The following is an 18,179-nucleotide window of genomic DNA, read 5'->3' on the forward strand; positions in this document are numbered from 1 at the left end:
TTTAGTCACAGATCAAGTGGCCCTAAAGCCTAGACCATGTTCCCTTCATGGCTGTCCATGGTGCTGACAGAAGAGACAGAGGCTGCACCTCAAGCCATTTCTTATGTTGGCATCAAACTTGGGGTGGACGAGGTCGAGGGTGGTAGTCAGAAACACCTGATGGGCTCAAGCTGCTACCTACCTCATCAGCTCCTCAGAAACACCACCTGCCATCCCACCCCAACACCTTCACACACCCAGTTCTCTTGGCCTATCTCCCTCCACCTTACCAGCTCAGCTCTGCCCAACTCTTACTCAACCTTCATGTCTCAGGGCAAATGTCACCTCTTCAGGGAAGCCTTCCCTGACCACCCCTTCCCAATTACATGTCTTCATGGCTCCATATCTTCTCCTTCATGACCCCTACCAAACTGTGATTATATAGCCAATTGCACAATTCCACATTCACTATGTCTCCCTACGAAGCTTTAAGAGAGAAGAAAGAGTCTCCCTTGTTCACTGCTCTATTTCCAGTCCCCAGCACAGGACTTAGCATATGGAGGGACTCAATGATTGCTGGTTGGGAATGACTCTGCTCTCTGGTGGCAAGATTACTCCATGCCTTGATGTGGGAAGTTGGCAAAGTGCACATTCGTCAGACATCCGTTCAAACAGAAGGTTTGAAAAACAAGGGCACATGAAAAAAAGCTTTAAGAAACAGATGCTTCTGGGATGCCTGGGTGGCTCAGTTGGTTAAGAGTCTGACTCTTGATTTCAGCTCAGGTTATGATCTCAGGGTCATGAGATCAAGCCCCACATTGAGCCCCACATCAGGGTCCACACTCAGTGGGGAGTCTGCTCGAGATTCTCTCTCCCTCCCCCTCTGCCCCTCATCCTGCTTTCTCTCTCTCTCTCTCAAAATAAATAAATAAATCTTTAAAAAAGAAAAGAAAAGAAACAGACACTTCTGATCCATAAGAAAAGATTCGGGAATCACAGAAATACTCATCAAAGTTCAAAGGTGCCATCAGGAAGAAGAAGGGGCAGTAGTCTCATGGGGGCAGAAAGAACTGAGACCGTTCAGGACATACCTACTGCCCTAAAGGAGAAGATCCCAGTAATAAACAAAAGGGACAAAGTGCTTACATGGCACTTCTATTCTGTTGGTGGCAAATAATTACCAAGATGATTTCAGATAATTATGAGTGCTGGGCAGAAAATAGAACAGGTCCAAATAACAGTGTGGGAACATTCTAGCTGGGGTGGTCAAAGGAGGTCTCTCTGAGGAGGTGACATTTGAGTTGGGACCTGAGTGGTGAGAAGGAGCAGGCTAGAGGAAGTTCCCGGAGGATGGCACAGCAAATGCAAAGTTCCAGAGGCAGGAACAAGAAGAGGGATGGAAGAGTGGTCCAAGACCTGAGACTCGGGCAGGTAGGGTCTTGTAATAATAATAATAGCAATAATAATTACAATAGCTAACCTTTATAGGCACCTTCCATATGTCAGGTACACAGCTAAGCACAGTGTTATATGGAACATTCCACCATTATCCCCATTTCATGGATAAAGAAACTCAGGCTTAATGAGTTGGACCAGAGTCGGGAGTTTAGATTTGGTTCAAGTGAGGTAGGCAAAAGTTCAAAGGAGGCAAATTTCACACTCACAATCTAGAAGGATTTTCTAACAACTAGAGGTCTCTAAAAATGCAACAGGCAGGGGCGCCTGGGTGGCTCAGTCGTTAATCATCTGCCTTCGGCTCAGGTCATGATCCCAGGTCCTGGGATCGAGCCCCACATCAAGCCCCGCATTGAGCCCCACTTTGGGCTCCCTGCTCGGCAGGACGCCTGCTTCTCCCTCTCCCACTCCCCCTGCTTGTGTTCTCTCTCTTGCTGTGTCTCTCTTTGTCAAATAAATAAATTAAATCTTAAAAAAAAATGCAACAGGCAGGGGTGCCTGGGTGGCGCAGTCAGTTGAGGGCCAACTCTTGATTTCAGCTCAGGTTGTGATCTCACGGTCATGAGATCAAGGCCCGTGACAGGCTCCACACTCAGTGCAGAGTCTGCTTGAGATTCTCTCTCCCTCTGCCTCTGCCCCTCCCACTCATGCTCTCTCTCTTTCTCTAAAATAAGGAAATAAATCTTTTTAAAAATGCAATAAGCAACTTCATATTCCTTTTCTGCTCCAAATCCCTCCAAATCTCCCATCCTTTGACACTCAGAATGAAGTGCAGACACCTCCGGCCAAATTCCTTCATGACGTGGACCCTTCTGGCTACTCAGGCCACTTCCACACTCCTCCCAGCATGGCACATAAATCTCCAGGAACTCTGAATTGCTTGGTCTCTCTGTGCTCACCAGGATGCCCATTGCCTCTGAGCCTCTGTTCATGCTGTTCCTTCTTGCTCTGTCTTCACCCAGCCAATTCCTTCTCAACTGTAAGACTCGGTGTGAGTACCACCACCTCCAGGAAACCTCCGCTGTACGCTGGCTGGTTTCAGTGTCCTCCTCTGCACCCCTATAACACTCCAGAAATATCCTTATTACCACACATACCATGTCGTGTCCCAAGTACTGTTGACAAGGCTGCAATCTGATTGAAGTCAGGGATGTTATTCATCTCTATGTCCCATAGTCCAGGAAACTTCCCAGTACAAAGTAGGTGCTCAATAAATGTTTCCTCACACTTTGAAGTGTTTGAGCAGAAGCTGGAAGTCCACAATTTAGGAGCAGGTAAATATGGTAGGTGGGGGTCAAATCCACAATATGCCTACTTTTCTCTACCCCTTTGGCCCCTACCTTGATCCAGCCCCCATCCTCACTCACCTGGATCAGTGCAGTGGCCTCCTCCCTGGTCTTCTGGCTCCTGCCCTCATCCACCTCAGGGACCAGAGGGAAACTGAACACCTGAGCTAAGTCCTGTCCCTCTTCTGCTCAGAACCCTCCCTGGAATTCCATTTATTTGCTTAACAAGTATTTATTGAACACTTACTATTGCCAGGTCCTATGCTAGGCACTAGGGCTACAACAGTCAATAAAAGTTTTTAAAAATCTCTGCCCTCGTGGAGCTGACATTATAGTGGGGAATGAATCAGAAGACAACAAGATAAATAAGTGGACTATGCAGAGTATATTAGAAAGTTAAAAGCGCAAGGAGGAATGGAAAGCATGAGGAGTTACAGGTTAAAACTAAAATCCCTACAAGGTTCCCCTACCCCTGAACAGATGCAGCTTCCCTGCCACCTCCCCGCCCTCAACTACAACTGCTTTCCCCCCTTTGCTCACTCTGCTTCAGCCACTCGTTTCCTCACTGTTTCTCCAACATTTCAGGCACATTCCCACCTCAGGGCCTTTGCACTTGCTCTTCCCTCTATTTGTTAACTCTCTTCCTTTAGAATTGAGCCCTCTCTCACTTCCTTCAGATCTCTACAACTCCTTCTTACTGAGCACCTAGGATGTGCCTAGTAACTTCCATTTGTTCTCCCCAACCCTGAGGAAGGTGGATTTTTTTTTAACGATTTTATTTTTAAGTAATCTCTACGCCCAACATGGGGCTTGAACTCACAACCCCAAGGTCAAGAGTCACATGTTCCACTGACTGAGCCACCCAGGTGCCCCAGGAAGGTGGATTCTTGATTTAGACACTTTACAAATATTTATTCTGTGCCTACTATGTGCTTGGCTACCACGGCAAATGAAGAAACCCCTCCTTACTGAACACCTACTATGCTCCCAGCCATTTGTTTCCACTTGAAGGTGGAATCCATGAATCCTTATGAAGATGTCATTGTTGGTTCAGTCACTTGACAAATATTTATTGTGGGCTTACTATGCATCAGGCCTTAGGGTTTAATAATGAGCAAAACACAGATGTTCTCAGTGGTTCCTCATGGATCCTATGGTCTAATGGGGACTCTAAACTCTCCTTGACTAATGAGGATACTGAAGCTTAGAGAGGTTAAATAATTTCCCCAAGGGCGTACTACTAGTAAAGTGCAGGGCCAGAATTCAAACCCAGATATGTATGACTTAGAGTCCTATCACTAACTGAGCATCTACTATGTCAGGCACTGAGCTGGAGCTTTTAAGCATAAACATGCTTGACATAGAGGAGGCAATCAATAGTTCTGCTGAATAAACAAAATGGATGGAAGGATGGATATATAAAGGATAGACGAAGTGATTGGTGGATGATGGATGGATAGAGAGATGGATGGATGGAGGGATGGATGCATGGAAGGAGAGGTGGAGAGATAGAGGATGGATAATGGTTGGCTGAAGAGACGGATGGAGAGGTGGATGGAGAGATGAATGGGAGGATAAAGAGATGGATGGATGGATCGTGGAGAAACAGATGGAAGCACAGATGAGTGGGGAGCTGGACTATAGATCTCTGTTACTCACAACAGTTCTGTGAGGTAGGAATTATCATTCCCATTTTATATATGAGGAAACCACAGCTCAGAGTGGTGAACTCACTGGCGCCCAGAGTCAAGAGCAAGTCATAGAGCAAGGTGGGGGAGAGTGGATCCCAACCTTGGTCTACCAGACTCCCAAGACCATTTCTAGAGCACTCTCTCGTGACAGTTCCCCTTCAGGTCCTATCCTAAGTCTCCTGGCATCTCACTCCACAGAGTCCTTGTGCAAGGCTTAGTGAGACTGAGGGATGGGATGGGGATCAGGGATGAAAGAAATACTAGCTTTCAGCAGGTAATTTCATGGTAGCACTAGATTGTGGTCCTATTAGCTACAGATGGGTCAGAATGGAGACCAGTTCTGTTTGGGTACATGTACATGTACACACACTTACAGAAAACACATGGTTCACACAGGAATCCACCCACATGTATACAAGGTAGGCACACACACCATTCATAGATACACACATATGCACACACACTTCTGAAGACATACATGTCTACACTTACATGCACACAAACACACACGTACATAGTAGCACAAACAAAATCATAACTCAGAGACATACTCTTCCACACTTATGTACACCTTCCCCACACACCATATGCTATACATATTACATGCACACATTTACACAAACTCACACTCTGTGAGGGTGGGGGAGGGGAATGTGGCTTCTGATTTCAATCTCTCTTCCCCCTCAGAAGGCAAGAGCTAAAAGGCTGTCACAAACTCATATGTGCACATGCAATCATTTAACACACACAAGCCCACAGTCAGGGACATAGAACTGCAGATATACACTTAGACACATCCACACCCGGACACACTCACACTCATTTGGGGACATACCTTCACACACAGGAAGATACACTTGGACCCTCATGTTGGCAAAGCTCATAATCTTTCTCCCTCAATTCACACCCAACCCCATTTACGCACCAAAACTCATGCCTAGATAAACACACCAGAATATACTCGAATCATATCACTCGATGTGACAGACATGCAGAAAGACATTGTTTCACATATTATCTTCAAGTTTGAGAATTTGGACTGAAAGCCCTCACCAGTGCCAAGCCCAATACCATTTCCCCCCAGGGGTGGGACAAAGCCTGGGCACAGTGCTTGGCATTCCCCGCCCCCCTCCACTTGCCTCCCACCCTTGGGAGCAAAGACTTCTTTTCCTTTCAGCAAGGAGAAAGAAAGAAGTGGTGTGGTGGCCACTGGAGGCTGAACAAGGGAGCTGGTGAAGTTAGGGAAACATTGAGCAGGAGAGGGAGCTCCATGCACCTATTGGGAGGAGTCCCGCAAACAGATTGAAGAGGGGAAAAGATGGGAAGGGAGGGCCATATCTTGAGGAGACCGAGGGAAGTTTGCAGTGGAGGCTGCCTTCTCCCCTTTCCCCAGGACACCAGGAACACTGTTATTGATCATGATTGAGTCTCCCTGCCCCCTCCCCAAAAAAGCTCTGTGGCAAGAGGAGCTGGAGGATGAAGGTGATAGAGGAGGATAGGATGGGATGAGGGAAGGGGCAATCCTGTGCTTCTGGGGACCGGGCCGGCCCTTGCCCCTGCCCAGTCTTGAGAGCCATCTGCCTCCTAGAGAGAGCGAGTTCTGGGAATAAATATTCAGCACATGGTGAAGCAGGTAACCAGGAAGGAGATGCTGGGGCGGGGCGGGGGGGGGGGCTGCAGGGGAGAGAAAAAGACAGACCAAAAGAGATACAAAGTCAGAGACAGTGCAACAGAGATAGAGACAAAGACAGGGAGAGACAGAGAGAAGCAAACCAGAGGGGAAAGAACAGATAGAGACGGAGAGAAAAAGAGAGACAGACGGGACGACTCAGAGATACACAGACAGGCAGCGATCCCGAAGGTGGAGACGCTCGGAGACCCCGTGGTTCCCCCATTCAGAGGCAACGTCCCTTCCAGCCCTCCGAATCTACCCTCCCGCTCCGCCCCACTCAGCGGGACCGGGCTCAGTTGCGCAGCCCTTGCCGCCTGCGCGGGGAGCCGAGCGAGCCTAGTACATTGTTGCCCCTCGGACACTGCTCACTAATAATGAGAAGCAGTAATAATAATAACAAGAATAAACGGCGCGGGGAGGGGATCGGGATCCCGGGGCTCCTCCGCGTCCAGCCCCCAGCCCCGGGAGGGCGCCCCCCCGACCAGGCGCGCAGGGAAGCTGGGGGGCGGGGGCCCCCGGGGGCTGCGGCGGCGGCGGCGCGGGCACCACGCCCCCCGGGAGTGCCCCCCGCGCGGCGGCCACTCACGATTTTCTCGGAGGCGCCCGCACGGGACACGGTGCCGTTGAGCCCCACGAGCGAGGGCAGCGTCTGCGACATCCAGTTGGTGACCATGGCCATGGTGCTCAGCACGGCCCCGATCTTGAGCAGCGGCACTGACATCGCGCCCCCGCCTCATGCCCCGCGGCCGCCCGCCGCGCGTCCCTTCTCCGGCCCGCCGCCTGGCGCTCGGTCCCTCGCCACCCAGCCGCCCCGGGGGCGCGAGCGCAAGCTGGGGGCCGGGACCGGGGCCGGCAGGGGGGCTCGCGGACGCGGGCTGCGGCTCGGCGCGCCTGGCGGGCTCCGCTTATAAAGCGCCGGCTCGGCCCCCCACCCCCTCCCGCGCCTCCGCGCCGGGCACTTCCAGCCGCCGTGACGTCACGGCTCCGGCCCGGAGCCCGGCGGGGGCGGGGGGCGCCCAGACTGCCCCCCCTCCCCAGGCCCCACCGCCGCCCCGCGGGGACCGCCCCCCTGGGTGAGGGCCCCCTGCGGTGGCGTTCCCCACCTGCCCCACCCCCACCGCCGCGGTATTCCCAGCCCCGCCCCCCAGCGGTGTTCCCGCTACCCCCCTCCCCCGGCACTCCCGGGCCACCCTCCGCGCACAGCCCCTTTCGGAGCCCTAGGCCTTCGACAGCCCCCCGGGCTCAGTGGGCGGCCGCCGCACGCGGACCACCCGAAGCTGGCAGGGGGCCGGAGTCGCAAGCCCCCACCCTCCTACGGTTAGGACACCGACCCCGGCTCTCTGGAACCCGGGAGCGCAGGCGTCGGGGGCCGTGGGGGCTAGACCCGTGGGCACCCCTGAACCGGGCAGCACAGGGTCTCCTTTCCCTAGGGGAAGAGACTTCCCCGATACCACTCTGGGGACCCCCTGTGGTTTCGGGACCAGGGAAGCCCAGAGTGGCGGGTCTAGAGCCAGTAGACGCGACTGCTTGGATGACGGTGCGGCAGTGTGGGGGGGTCACCCGGGCAGCCGGGAGGATTTCCCACTACACCGAGGGGCGCATCGTAACCCGGGGCGGCTGAGACGGAGGGGCCAGCCTTTTGCAGACTAGTCCCAGGCGGGTCTCCACTCACAACTCGAACTTGGGGTGGGGGCGGGGAACTGACACTTCGGACCTTCCTCCGGGCCCCAGGGCTCGGGGTCCGCCCCTGCCCGGCGGGGGAGTGCAGAGCAGCCCCCCACCCACCCACGCACCAGCCGGCGGCGGAGGTGGCGAGGCGGCGGGGAGGAGCCCCCGGCGGGTTTTAATATCCTCCGATTTCCCTGCACTCACGCCCCCTCCCGGCGTCCCCGCATCACCTCGCGCTGCCGCCCCGGCCGCCGCCGCCGCCGCCGCCGCCGCCGCCGCCCGCAGCCCGCGGCCGCCGCCGTCTGGAGGCGGCGATGACTCAGGCCTTTCCTGGCCGTGGCCGCTAGCCGAGGGCTCGCCGCCGAGGAGGAAGCGCTGGACAGGGCGGTAGGGGTCTTGAACTGCCCTTTTTTCTGAGCTTAACACCGAGAGGCAGGTGCTGACCCTGGTGACCCCCAGCAAAGACCTCTCTGCCTCAGTTTCCTCATCTGCAATGTGAGTGGTTGTGAGGACCCATGTACCGAATATGTGTAAAGGGCTTAGGTGTCCTGAGAATCAAGTTAAAGATTTATTGAACATCTACTGTGTGCAACGCACTGTGAACAACAGATAAAAATGCCTTTGTGGAGCTGAAAATTATATGGGGCAAGACAGACGGGGGGTGGGGGGAGTAAAATACATAGGCTATGGGGAGGAAGGGGCATCCAGACTAAGTAGGAGAGTAAACTTTAGGATGGTTGGAGAGTGATATTTGGGCAGAGACCTGAAGAAGGTGAGGGAGGGAGCCATTTGGATATCTGAGGGAAGAGTTACTGACGAAGAGAACAGCAAGTGCAAAGGCTCTGAGGCAGGAACATAAGTGTTCAAGGAACAGGCCAGTGTGGTTGGAGCAGAGTGAGCTGGGAGAGCATGCGTGTGTCTGGGAGAGTGGGTGATGTGCTTATAAAGTACTTTGCAGGGTGTCTGGGACACGCTAAGCATTTCATAAATAGTAGCTGCCATTGTTATTATTTGCGACTGATGATAAGCTTTAAAAAATGAGATGAGTCCTTGCCTCCTTGTACTACAGCTTGCATTTACAAGTGCTGAACACTTTGCAAATGTGCTGGCTGAGCACCAGCTGCAACCTCCCATGAAAAGTACAGCAACATCCCTATTTGCAGGTGAAGAAACTGGGCTCAGAGAGGAGAGGGGACCAACTCAGGGTGACCCAGCAGGTAAATAGGGGCTCGGGATTTTAACCCAGGTCTGTCTGATTTCAGACTGCAAAACCACTGGGCTCCAAGGTGTCCTAGCTTAGAGAATTTTGAACCCACTGATACTCTTTCATTCTCTCACCATCGGTGCTGTGGGAAACTGCCCTAGCTCCTTCCAGTCAAACTCCTCCAAGGAGTGGTCTACACTCACATCTGCATTTGCTGTCTCTACTGCCTCACCTCCTACCTCCTCAATGCTTCCAAACTCCTCTCACCAAAGGCAGCAGTGACCTTCCAATGTGCCTGTTCCACAGCCTCACATGAGCCCTCATTTAGTTACCCCACAGGTTAGTCTTCATGGATCATTCCCTCTTTCTCGAAAGTAATTTCTCTTTTGATTTCAGAGACACCTTATCATTTCCTAGTTCCACTCCCACCTCTCTGGCTGCATCATCACTGTCTCCTGCCTTCTCCCGAAATGTCTATGTCTCACAGGGTTTTGCCCTGAGTCCCCACTTGTCTCGTTCTGTATACTGTGCCTGGACCATGACACCCACTCCCAAGGTTTTGGTTCTGTCTGGCACATTCCCACCTCAGGACCTTTGTACTTGCTGTGCATTGCTGTCCACTCTACCCAGAACACTTTTTTTTTTTAAAGATTTATTTGTTTATTTGAGAGAGCGAGAATGAGAGAGAGAGAGAGAGAGAGTACATGAGAGGGGGGAGGGTTAGAGGGAGAAGCAGGCTCCTTGCTGAGCAGGGAGCCCGATGCGGGACTCGATCCAGGGACTCCAGGATCATGATCTGAGCCAAAGGCAGTCACTTAACCAACTGAGCCACCCAGGCGCCCCCACTTTTTTTTTTTAAGATTTATTAATTTATCTGAGAGAAAGCACGTGCATGCGCGTGGGGGGAGAGGCAGCAGGAGAGAGAGAGAATCCTCAAGCAGACTCCCCACTGAACTTGGAGCCCGATGCAGGGCTGCATCCCAGGACCCTGTGATCATGACCTGAGCCAAAATCAAGAGCTGGACGCTTAACCAACTGAGCCACGCAGGCACCCCCCCAGAACTATTACCACAGATACACATATAGCTGTTCCTTTACTTCATTTATATCTCTGCTTTATCACTGTGTAGGTCAGAGGCATGCCCTACCTTTCTCCAGAAAACTACATTTCCCAGGTTCCCTTACACATTGGCATCCTGTTAGGTTTATCCAATGGGAGGCACTGGAAGGAGACTGGAGGGTGGGAAGGAAGGGAGGATCCAGGGTATTTCTCCCCGCTCTTTCTGCTTGGGGTTGTGATGCATTCAGATGGTGGCTACATCTCCCCCATGGTCCCAGCTCCCACACAAGAGCCCCCTCCTCATCACAACACCCATTTGTCAGGTCCCTCAAGCAGCTTTGTACTGTGGTTTTTGCTGGATTCCCTGATCATCCCATCAGCTTGGCTTCTCGACTCTTCCATCTTATGCTTAACCAATTCCCTGTATTAAATTCCCTCTCTGAAACACCTAGAGTGGTTTTTTTCCCTAACTGAACTCTGAGTGATATGGTCATCATGTCTGAAGGACCTTCCCTGGCCACTTCACTGATGATACCAGCCCCCACCACTCTCTGTCCCTCACTCTGCTCTATTTTCTCAAACAGCATTTATCCCTATGTGACTGACATTACTTTTATTTGTTTATGGTCTGTCTCCTCCACTAGACTTTCAAGTTCACAAGGGTACCTACCTGGCTGTATTTTTCACAGCCGAAACCCCAGGGCTTAGAACTTAGTGCTTGGCACATAGTAGGTATTCAAAAAATGTTGTTGATTAGTGACTAAATGAATCTACAGCTGAGGTTCCCAAAGGTATATCTACAGCTCAGATCTCCAGCTGGAGTTCAGACCCCTATGCCCATCTGCTTCTTGGACATTCCCACTTGTGTTTTCCAGGACTCACAGCACATGATGCCCACCAGAACAACCTCAATCAGAAAGACAGGCAGTGCTGGTGATGATGTAGAGAAATGGGAACCTATTGCTAGTGGGAATAAAAAATGTTGCAACCACTTTGAGAAACAATTTAGCCCTTTCTTAAAAAGTTAGACAGGGGTGCCTGGGTGGCTCAGTTGGTTGATCACTTGACTCTTGGTTTTGGCTCAAGTCATGATCTCAGGGTCATGAGATAGAGCCCTGTGTTGGGCTTCATACTCAGCATGGAGTCTGCTTGAGATTCTTCCCTCTTTCCCTCTTCCTCCTCCCTCACCGCCCCCCACTCGCACTCTCTCTCTAAAATAAATAAATAATAAATAAATAAATAAATAAATAAATAAATAAAATCTTTTTTAAAAAGGTTAAACAGAAACTTACCATAAGACCCAACAGTTCCATCTACCCGAGATAAATATGTCCATTGCAAGACTTGTATGTGAATATTCAAGCCAAAATTTTTCATCATGAATGAAACCATCCAAATGCCCATCAACTAGCAAATGGATAAACAAATTGTGGTACATCCATAAAAGGGAATGTTATTCAGCAATAAAAAGGAATAAACTGTAGATATATGCTACAACATGGATGAACCTTGAGAATATTTTGCTAAGTGAAAGAAACCAGATACAAAAGGCCACATTTTGGGGCGCCTAGGTGCTCAGTCAGTTAAACATCTGCCTTCAGCTCAGGTTGTGATCCCAGGGTCCTGGCTTTGAGCCCCATGTTGGGCTCCCTGCTCAGGGGGTGTCTGCTTCTCCCTCTCCCTCGCCCTCTGCCCCTCGCCCAGCTCCTGCCCTCTCTCTCAAATAAATAAAATCTTTTTTAAAAAGGCCACATTTTGTATGATTCCATCTATACAAAATGTCCAGAAAAGGCAAACCAATAGAGACAGAAATTAGATTAGTGATTGCCTGGAACTGAGGGTGGGTGTGGGGATGGACTGCAAATGGGCACGAGGGATCTTCTGGGGGTGATGGAAATGTCCTAAAACTGGATTGGGGTGATGTTTGCACAACTCTGTAAATTTACTAAAAAGTCACTGAATTGCACACTTAAACAGGTAGATTTTATGGCATGTAAATTATACCTCAACAAAACTGTTAAGGGGGGGCATTCTTAAATTTTCCCTTCAAGCCCCCTCCCCTGAGGTGCCCTGCAATGAACTGATGTGAGAATGAGTCCTTAAATTTTGTGCCCCAGTTTCCTTGCTTGCCTCCCCCTGGTCCTGGCCCAGATGTACCCTCAGTTAGGAACTACAGATTGTGCTCCCCTTTACTTCCTTCTCCTTCCCTACTCCATCCAAACCAGCACCAATGCCCGCTGATCTTGATGCAGAAATGTCTCCAGAAAGTATCCCTTCTTTCATATATACATATATTTTTTTAAGATTTATTTATTTATTTTAGAGAGGGGGTAGGGGAAGAAGGAGAGTCTTAAGTAGACTCTCACAACCCTGAGATCACGACCTGAGCCAAAACCAAGAGTCAGACTCAACCAACTGCACCACCCAGGCGCCCCTAATATTTATTTATTTAAGTCATCCCTACACCCAATGTGGGGCTCAAACTCACAACCCTGAGATCAAGAGTCACACACTCCTCCAACTGAGCCAGCCAGGCGCCCCAAAAAAGTATCCCTTCTTTCCCATCACCATCATCACTTTAAGCATTGTGTTAGGGAGTGCCTTAGGTTGAAAGTTTGTGCCCCGCCGCCCCCCCCCCCAAATTCCTATGTTGAAACCTAATCCCCAATGTGATGGTATTTGGAGATGAGGCCTTTGGGAGGGTGGCTCCACCCTCATGAACAGGTTAGTGTCCTTATAAAAGAGAGCTCGGAGAGCTCTGTCTCCCTTCCACTATAGAAGAAAACAGTGAGAAAACACCCAATCTGCCAGCACTCTGATCTTGGACTTCCCAGCCTCCAGAACTGTGAGATATACATGTCTGTTGTTTATGAGCCACTCAGTCCATGGTATTCTGTTAGAGCAACCTGAATGCGCCATGACCAGGAGCCATGGAAAGAAATGGTTTTTCCCTGACCTGAAAATTCTCTGGAGGGAAAAAGTTGACAACTGTCAGAAATAATAACCATGGTTGCTAATGTTTACTGAGTACCTATCCCATGCTAGGTATCATTAGCAGCAATGTACTTATAATAACTCACTTAACCCTCAGACTATCACTGAGTAGAAGTAGATAGGATTACAATTCCCATTTTTTAAAATGAGGAAACAGAGGCACAGAGATGCTAAGAAATTTCCCGAAGGCCTCCAGGATACAATCCCAGATGGTCAGGCTCCAGAGTCTACATGGTGCTTGGTCAACTGGGTCTATTCACAGGGGAAAGAATAAATGATCCCTACCTCATATCCTATGCAAAAATCAATTCCAGATGGATTGTACATCTAAATATGAAAGGTAAACAATAAATCTTTTAGAAGAAAATATAGAAGAACATCTTCATTACTCTGAGGGTAGGCAAAGATTTCTAAAACTGGGCCCTAACAAGCACTAACCTTAAAAGGGGAAAAATATTATTTGAACTACATTAAAATTAAGAAGGTCTATTGATCAAAGACTCCATTAAGAGAATGAAAAGACAAGCCACCGAGTGGGAGAAGATATTCACAATCCTTATGTCCAACAGAGAACTCATATCTTATTTAATCTATATGAGATCTGTATAGATAGATGCAGATACAGATGTAAAATCTGGATACACAGGCACACATATATTCCTACAAATCAGTAAGAAAAAGGCAGGCAGCAGAATAGAGCATTTCACAAAATGGAACACTAAGTGTCAATAAACATGTGAAAAGGTATGTAATATTAATCATCAGGAAATGCAAATTAAATCCAAAACAGGCTACCACTACACACCCACTGGAATATCTAAAGGAAAAAGGAAAGACACCACCAAGGGCTGGTCACGATGCGGAGCAGCTGGAATGCTCAAATACTACCGGTGGATGAGTAAATGGGAAAACGGAAGAGTCTTTGAGACTTTGGAAGACTGGCAGCATCTCCTAAAGCTCAATATATTCCTCCCCTACAACTCAGCAATTCTGCTCCTCGGTACATACAGTGGAGTCTCATTATTTGTGGATTCCATATTGGCAAACTCGCCAACTCACTGTGATTTATTTGTAACCCCAAAATCAATATTCATGGGGCTTTTGTGGTCATTCATGGACATGCATGCAGTGGCAAAAAAAAAAAAAAGAATGGAGTCACCAACCCGCAGATTCCCAACTGAGGTCCAACACAACCATGTTCTGCCTTCTTGTTTCAGCTCTTATAACTGTAAACAAGCATCTTTTCCACTGGTTATTTGGTGCCAAGGTTTTCACATTTTTTTGGTGTGCTTTTTATTAGTGATTTCACTATTTTAAGTGGCCCCCAGGCATAGTGCTAAATGCTGTGTAGTGTTTCAAAGTACAAGCAGGCTGTGACATGTCTTTGGAGAAAATACATCTTGTCAATAAGCTTCATTCAGGCGTGAGTTATAATGTCTTTGGCCATGAGTTTGATGTTAACCAACCAACAATACATATTAAATAAGGTGTTTTTTAAGTAGAAACATACATAAAACTAGGTGGCATCTTGTTTGGTCAACAAAAATGTGACCAGAAGCTTACAGAAATCTAATCCAGCTATGATCCAATGCCATGAATCAGGATTCCGCTAATATCCAGCAGAAATGCGAACAAGCATCTGCTGAAGACAGAGTGTCAGAATATTTATATCAGCACTGTTTAGGTCAGCCGCAAACTTCACCAGCCCAAATGCCCAGAAACAGTAGAACGAATATTTCATGGTACAGTCACACAATGGAATGCCATAAAGTGATGAAAACGGGCAAGGACCACCAAACAGTAATATGGCGGCATCTTACAAACATAATGTTAAGTGAGACCAGCCAGGCCCCCACAACTACATACCTCATGACTTCATTAAGTTACAAAGCTGGCCAAACCCGTGCATAGTGAGAGACAGACGTTAGCTTAGTGGTAACTCTTAGGGAGCAGGTGGCTAGAAGAAGCATGAGGGGGACTTCGGGATATTTGAAAAGTTTTGTTTCTTTACCTGGTGCTGGTTACACCATGTCACTTCAAGACAATTTATCGAGCTGTACCTTTATAATCTGCGCACTTCTCGGTAGATATATTTTACGTCAAGAAGAAAATTTACTCAGATATATGAATTCAGGTGTAAGTTCCTTCCCTGTTTGATGTGCAGCAGGTAAAAACAATGGAAACTGCCAGTAGAAAAGCTAAGAAACACAAACCCAAAAGAAAACAAAAACAAAACACAAACCAAGAGAAACTAAGTGTCCTTTGCAAGAAGACCTGTGGCCTCTTTCATTCACACACAAGGCATGAATTCATGTCCCATACACACAGAGCTTTGCACGCCTCAGAACACAAATGGCGTTAATCTTCTAGCCTGTGCCTACTTTCAGCATTTTGCTTGGTGACAGCAAGTGTTTGGAAATGGTGTTGAAACATGTCTCGCTTTTGTCTCCCTGAAAGTCTGGGAGCCCCACGCCCCTGCTGTCATCTCTGCTTTCCTGCCTGGTTCAGAATTCCAGGAGAAGGTTGGGAAGGAGACAGTTGTCCTTGTTAAGGATCCCAGACAATGAGAGGTTCACTCCTTCCATTCCCCAAATGTTAGTCCTGCTAGGCCTCTGGCTGCCACCAATTTGCCTCAGGCCTTGCCAACTCCTGAGGTAATGCTGTCTTCATGCCTTCACTCTCCCAACTCCAGTGTCTTCCATGTTATAGCCAGAGGCTCTGGCCCTCACTCAAATCCAACCAGCTCTCATTCCTGGCTTTAAAATCTTTTACTTAGGGGCACTTGGGTGGCTCAGTAGGTTAAGTGTCCAACTCTTGATTTTGGCTCAGGTCATGATCTCAGGGTGATGAGATCAAGCCCCACATCCTTGCTCAGCGTGGAGCCTGCTTAAGATTCTCCCTCTCCCTCTGCCCCTCCTCCCCCTCACTCTCTCACCTTTTACTTAAACAACAGAAAACCAACCTGATTTTAAAATGGACAAAAGACTTGACATTTCTCCAAAGAAGATATACAAACAACAATAAACACATAAAAAGAAGCCCAACATCACGAACTCTTCACGAAGTGTAAATCAAAACCACAATGAGATCACATCACACCCATGGGCTAAAGTCAAAAAGTCAAGTAGTAACAACAATGCCGCTGAGGATTAAAGAACCTGGAGCCCAGGTTCTTTGGTGGAATGTAACATGGTGTGGCCACTGTGGAAAACAATATGGCGGCAATCCCTCTTACAGGCATATGCCCAAAAGAGTTAGAAGCAAGGTCTCAAAGAGATATTCGCACCTCATGTACACAGTGGCATCATTCACAATAGCCGTGGAAGCAACCCAAATGTCCACTGAAGGATGAATGGATAAACAAAATGTGTTGCATCCACACAATGGAATCGTGTGCAGCCTTAAAAAGGAGGGAAGTGATGGGGACGCCTGGGTGGCTCAGTCGATTAAGCAGCTGCCTTCAGCTCAGGTCATGATCCCAGGGTCCTGGGATGGAGCCCCCACATCAGGCTCTCTGCTCAGCAGGGAGCCTGCTTCTCCTTCTGCCTCTCTTCCTTGCTCATGCTCTCTCTCTCTCTCAAATAAATAAATAAAAATAAAAGGAGGGAGGTGCTGACTCCTACCATGACATGGGATGAGCGTTGAGGACACGATGCTGGGTGAAATAAACCAGTCACAAAAAGACAAATACTGCATGATTCCACTTATATGAAGTACCTAGAGTAGTCAAATGCATAGAGACAGAAAGTAGAAAGGGGGTTCATGGGGTCTGGGAGAGAAGGGAATGCGGGGTTGTTTAATAGGTAGAAGTTCAGTTTTGCAAGATGAACAGAGTTCTGGGGATGGATTGTGGTGATGGTCGCACAACTATGTGAATGTACTTAACACGAGAGAATTGTACATTTTATTTTTTTTAAAAGATTTTATGTATTTATTTGAAACGGGGGCGGGGGAGAGCAAGCAAAAGCAGGGGGGAATGGCAGAGGCAGAAAGACTCCCCACTAAGCAAGGAGCCCAATGTGGGACTCGATCCCAGGACCCTGGGATCACGACCAGAGCCGAAGGCAGCTGTTTAACCGACTGAGCCACCCAGGCATCCCCAAGAATTGTACATTTTTAAAAATAGCTAAGATGGTAAATTTTATGTTGTGTGTATTTTGCCACAATTTTAAAAAGTCTTTTATTTAAACACACACACACACACACCCTTACTTAGTCCTGAGAACTACTCCACGGTGGGCTGTGTCACACGCTTGTATGTGCTCACTTGGTGTCTTTCACATAGAAATGACTAGAGACGTTAGGAAGAGAAAGAATCTGGTTTATCATGGGTGTTCACCATGTATTTTTCTTGGGAACAACCAGGACTTTCTCAGGGTCAAAAAGGTGAGGAGTGGGGCGCCTGGGTGGCTCAGTCGTTAAGCGTCTGCCTTCGGCTCAGGTCATGATCCCAGAGTCCTGGGATCGAGCCCCACATCGGGCTCCCTGCTCGGCGGGAAGCCTGCTTCTCCCTCTCCCACTCCCCCTGCTTGTGTTCCCTCTCTCACTGTGTCTCTCTCTGTCAAATAAATAAAATCTTTAAAAAAAAAAAAAAGAAAGAAAAAGAAAAGAAAAGGTGAGGAGCTATTTGCCATTTCATCCAGTGGCTTCAACTGACTTTGCCTTTTGGTTTCTTTCTTCTCTGGCTGTGACTCCCTGTCTTCTGTCTGCTAAGCAGGGCTGACATGTGAGCTGTCCAGGGCGGCCAGAACTATGTGTAAAGTAAGAGTAAACAGGCCCCGAGAGAGCCTTCTGGGGCTCCCAGAAGCAACACAAATAAGCTTCTGCACACAGACTTCATTGACTCTATTCTGACTCCTCTCTGTTCTTCCTGGTTTCTCCTTGGTTTGTGGCTGAGCCCTGGGTGGGTGAAGCTGTGAGATGCACCAGCCTTCCACTCAGCATGAAGACGTATGGGTGTTCTCAGACAAGAGTTCCCGAAAAGCGGGACAAGTTCTCTCACTCCTGTCACAAGCCCCTTCTTCCCAGCACAGCCAGACTCAGCTTTGGAGGAGTTAAATCTTCTATCCCACCCCTTAAGAGCTCATGCTGTCACGCAGACCTTGGTGTCTGGTGGGAGGCTCAAAATGCAGAAGACTCTCAATAAGCGCTTTCTTTTTTTTTTTTTTTT

The 18,179-nt window shown here is 48.8% G+C and overlaps 1 protein-coding gene across 2 annotated transcripts in view; it reads right to left on the reverse strand.

Moving 5' to 3' along the window:
• Window positions 1-18,179, reverse strand: part of OLFM2 (olfactomedin 2) — a 58,416-nt gene that overhangs the window by 34,990 nt on the left and 5,247 nt on the right. The window contains exon 1 of one of the 2 annotated variants that reach the window (XM_006740590.3): window positions 6,670-6,872. The exons of the other annotated variant lie outside the window; for it this stretch is intronic. Within the exon in view, the coding sequence (XP_006740653.1) occupies window positions 6,670-6,804 (135 nt within the window). The 5' untranslated portion in view covers window positions 6,805-6,872. Of the gene's footprint in view, window positions 1-6,669; window positions 6,873-18,179 lie in introns of those variants that run through there. 2 annotated transcript variants of the gene reach the window in all.

This window comes from Leptonychotes weddellii, chromosome 1 (assembly GCF_054177405.1).
Source record: "Leptonychotes weddellii isolate Sample4059 chromosome 1, ASM5417740v2, whole genome shotgun sequence".
Lineage (NCBI taxonomy): Eukaryota > Metazoa > Chordata > Mammalia > Carnivora > Phocidae > Leptonychotes > Leptonychotes weddellii.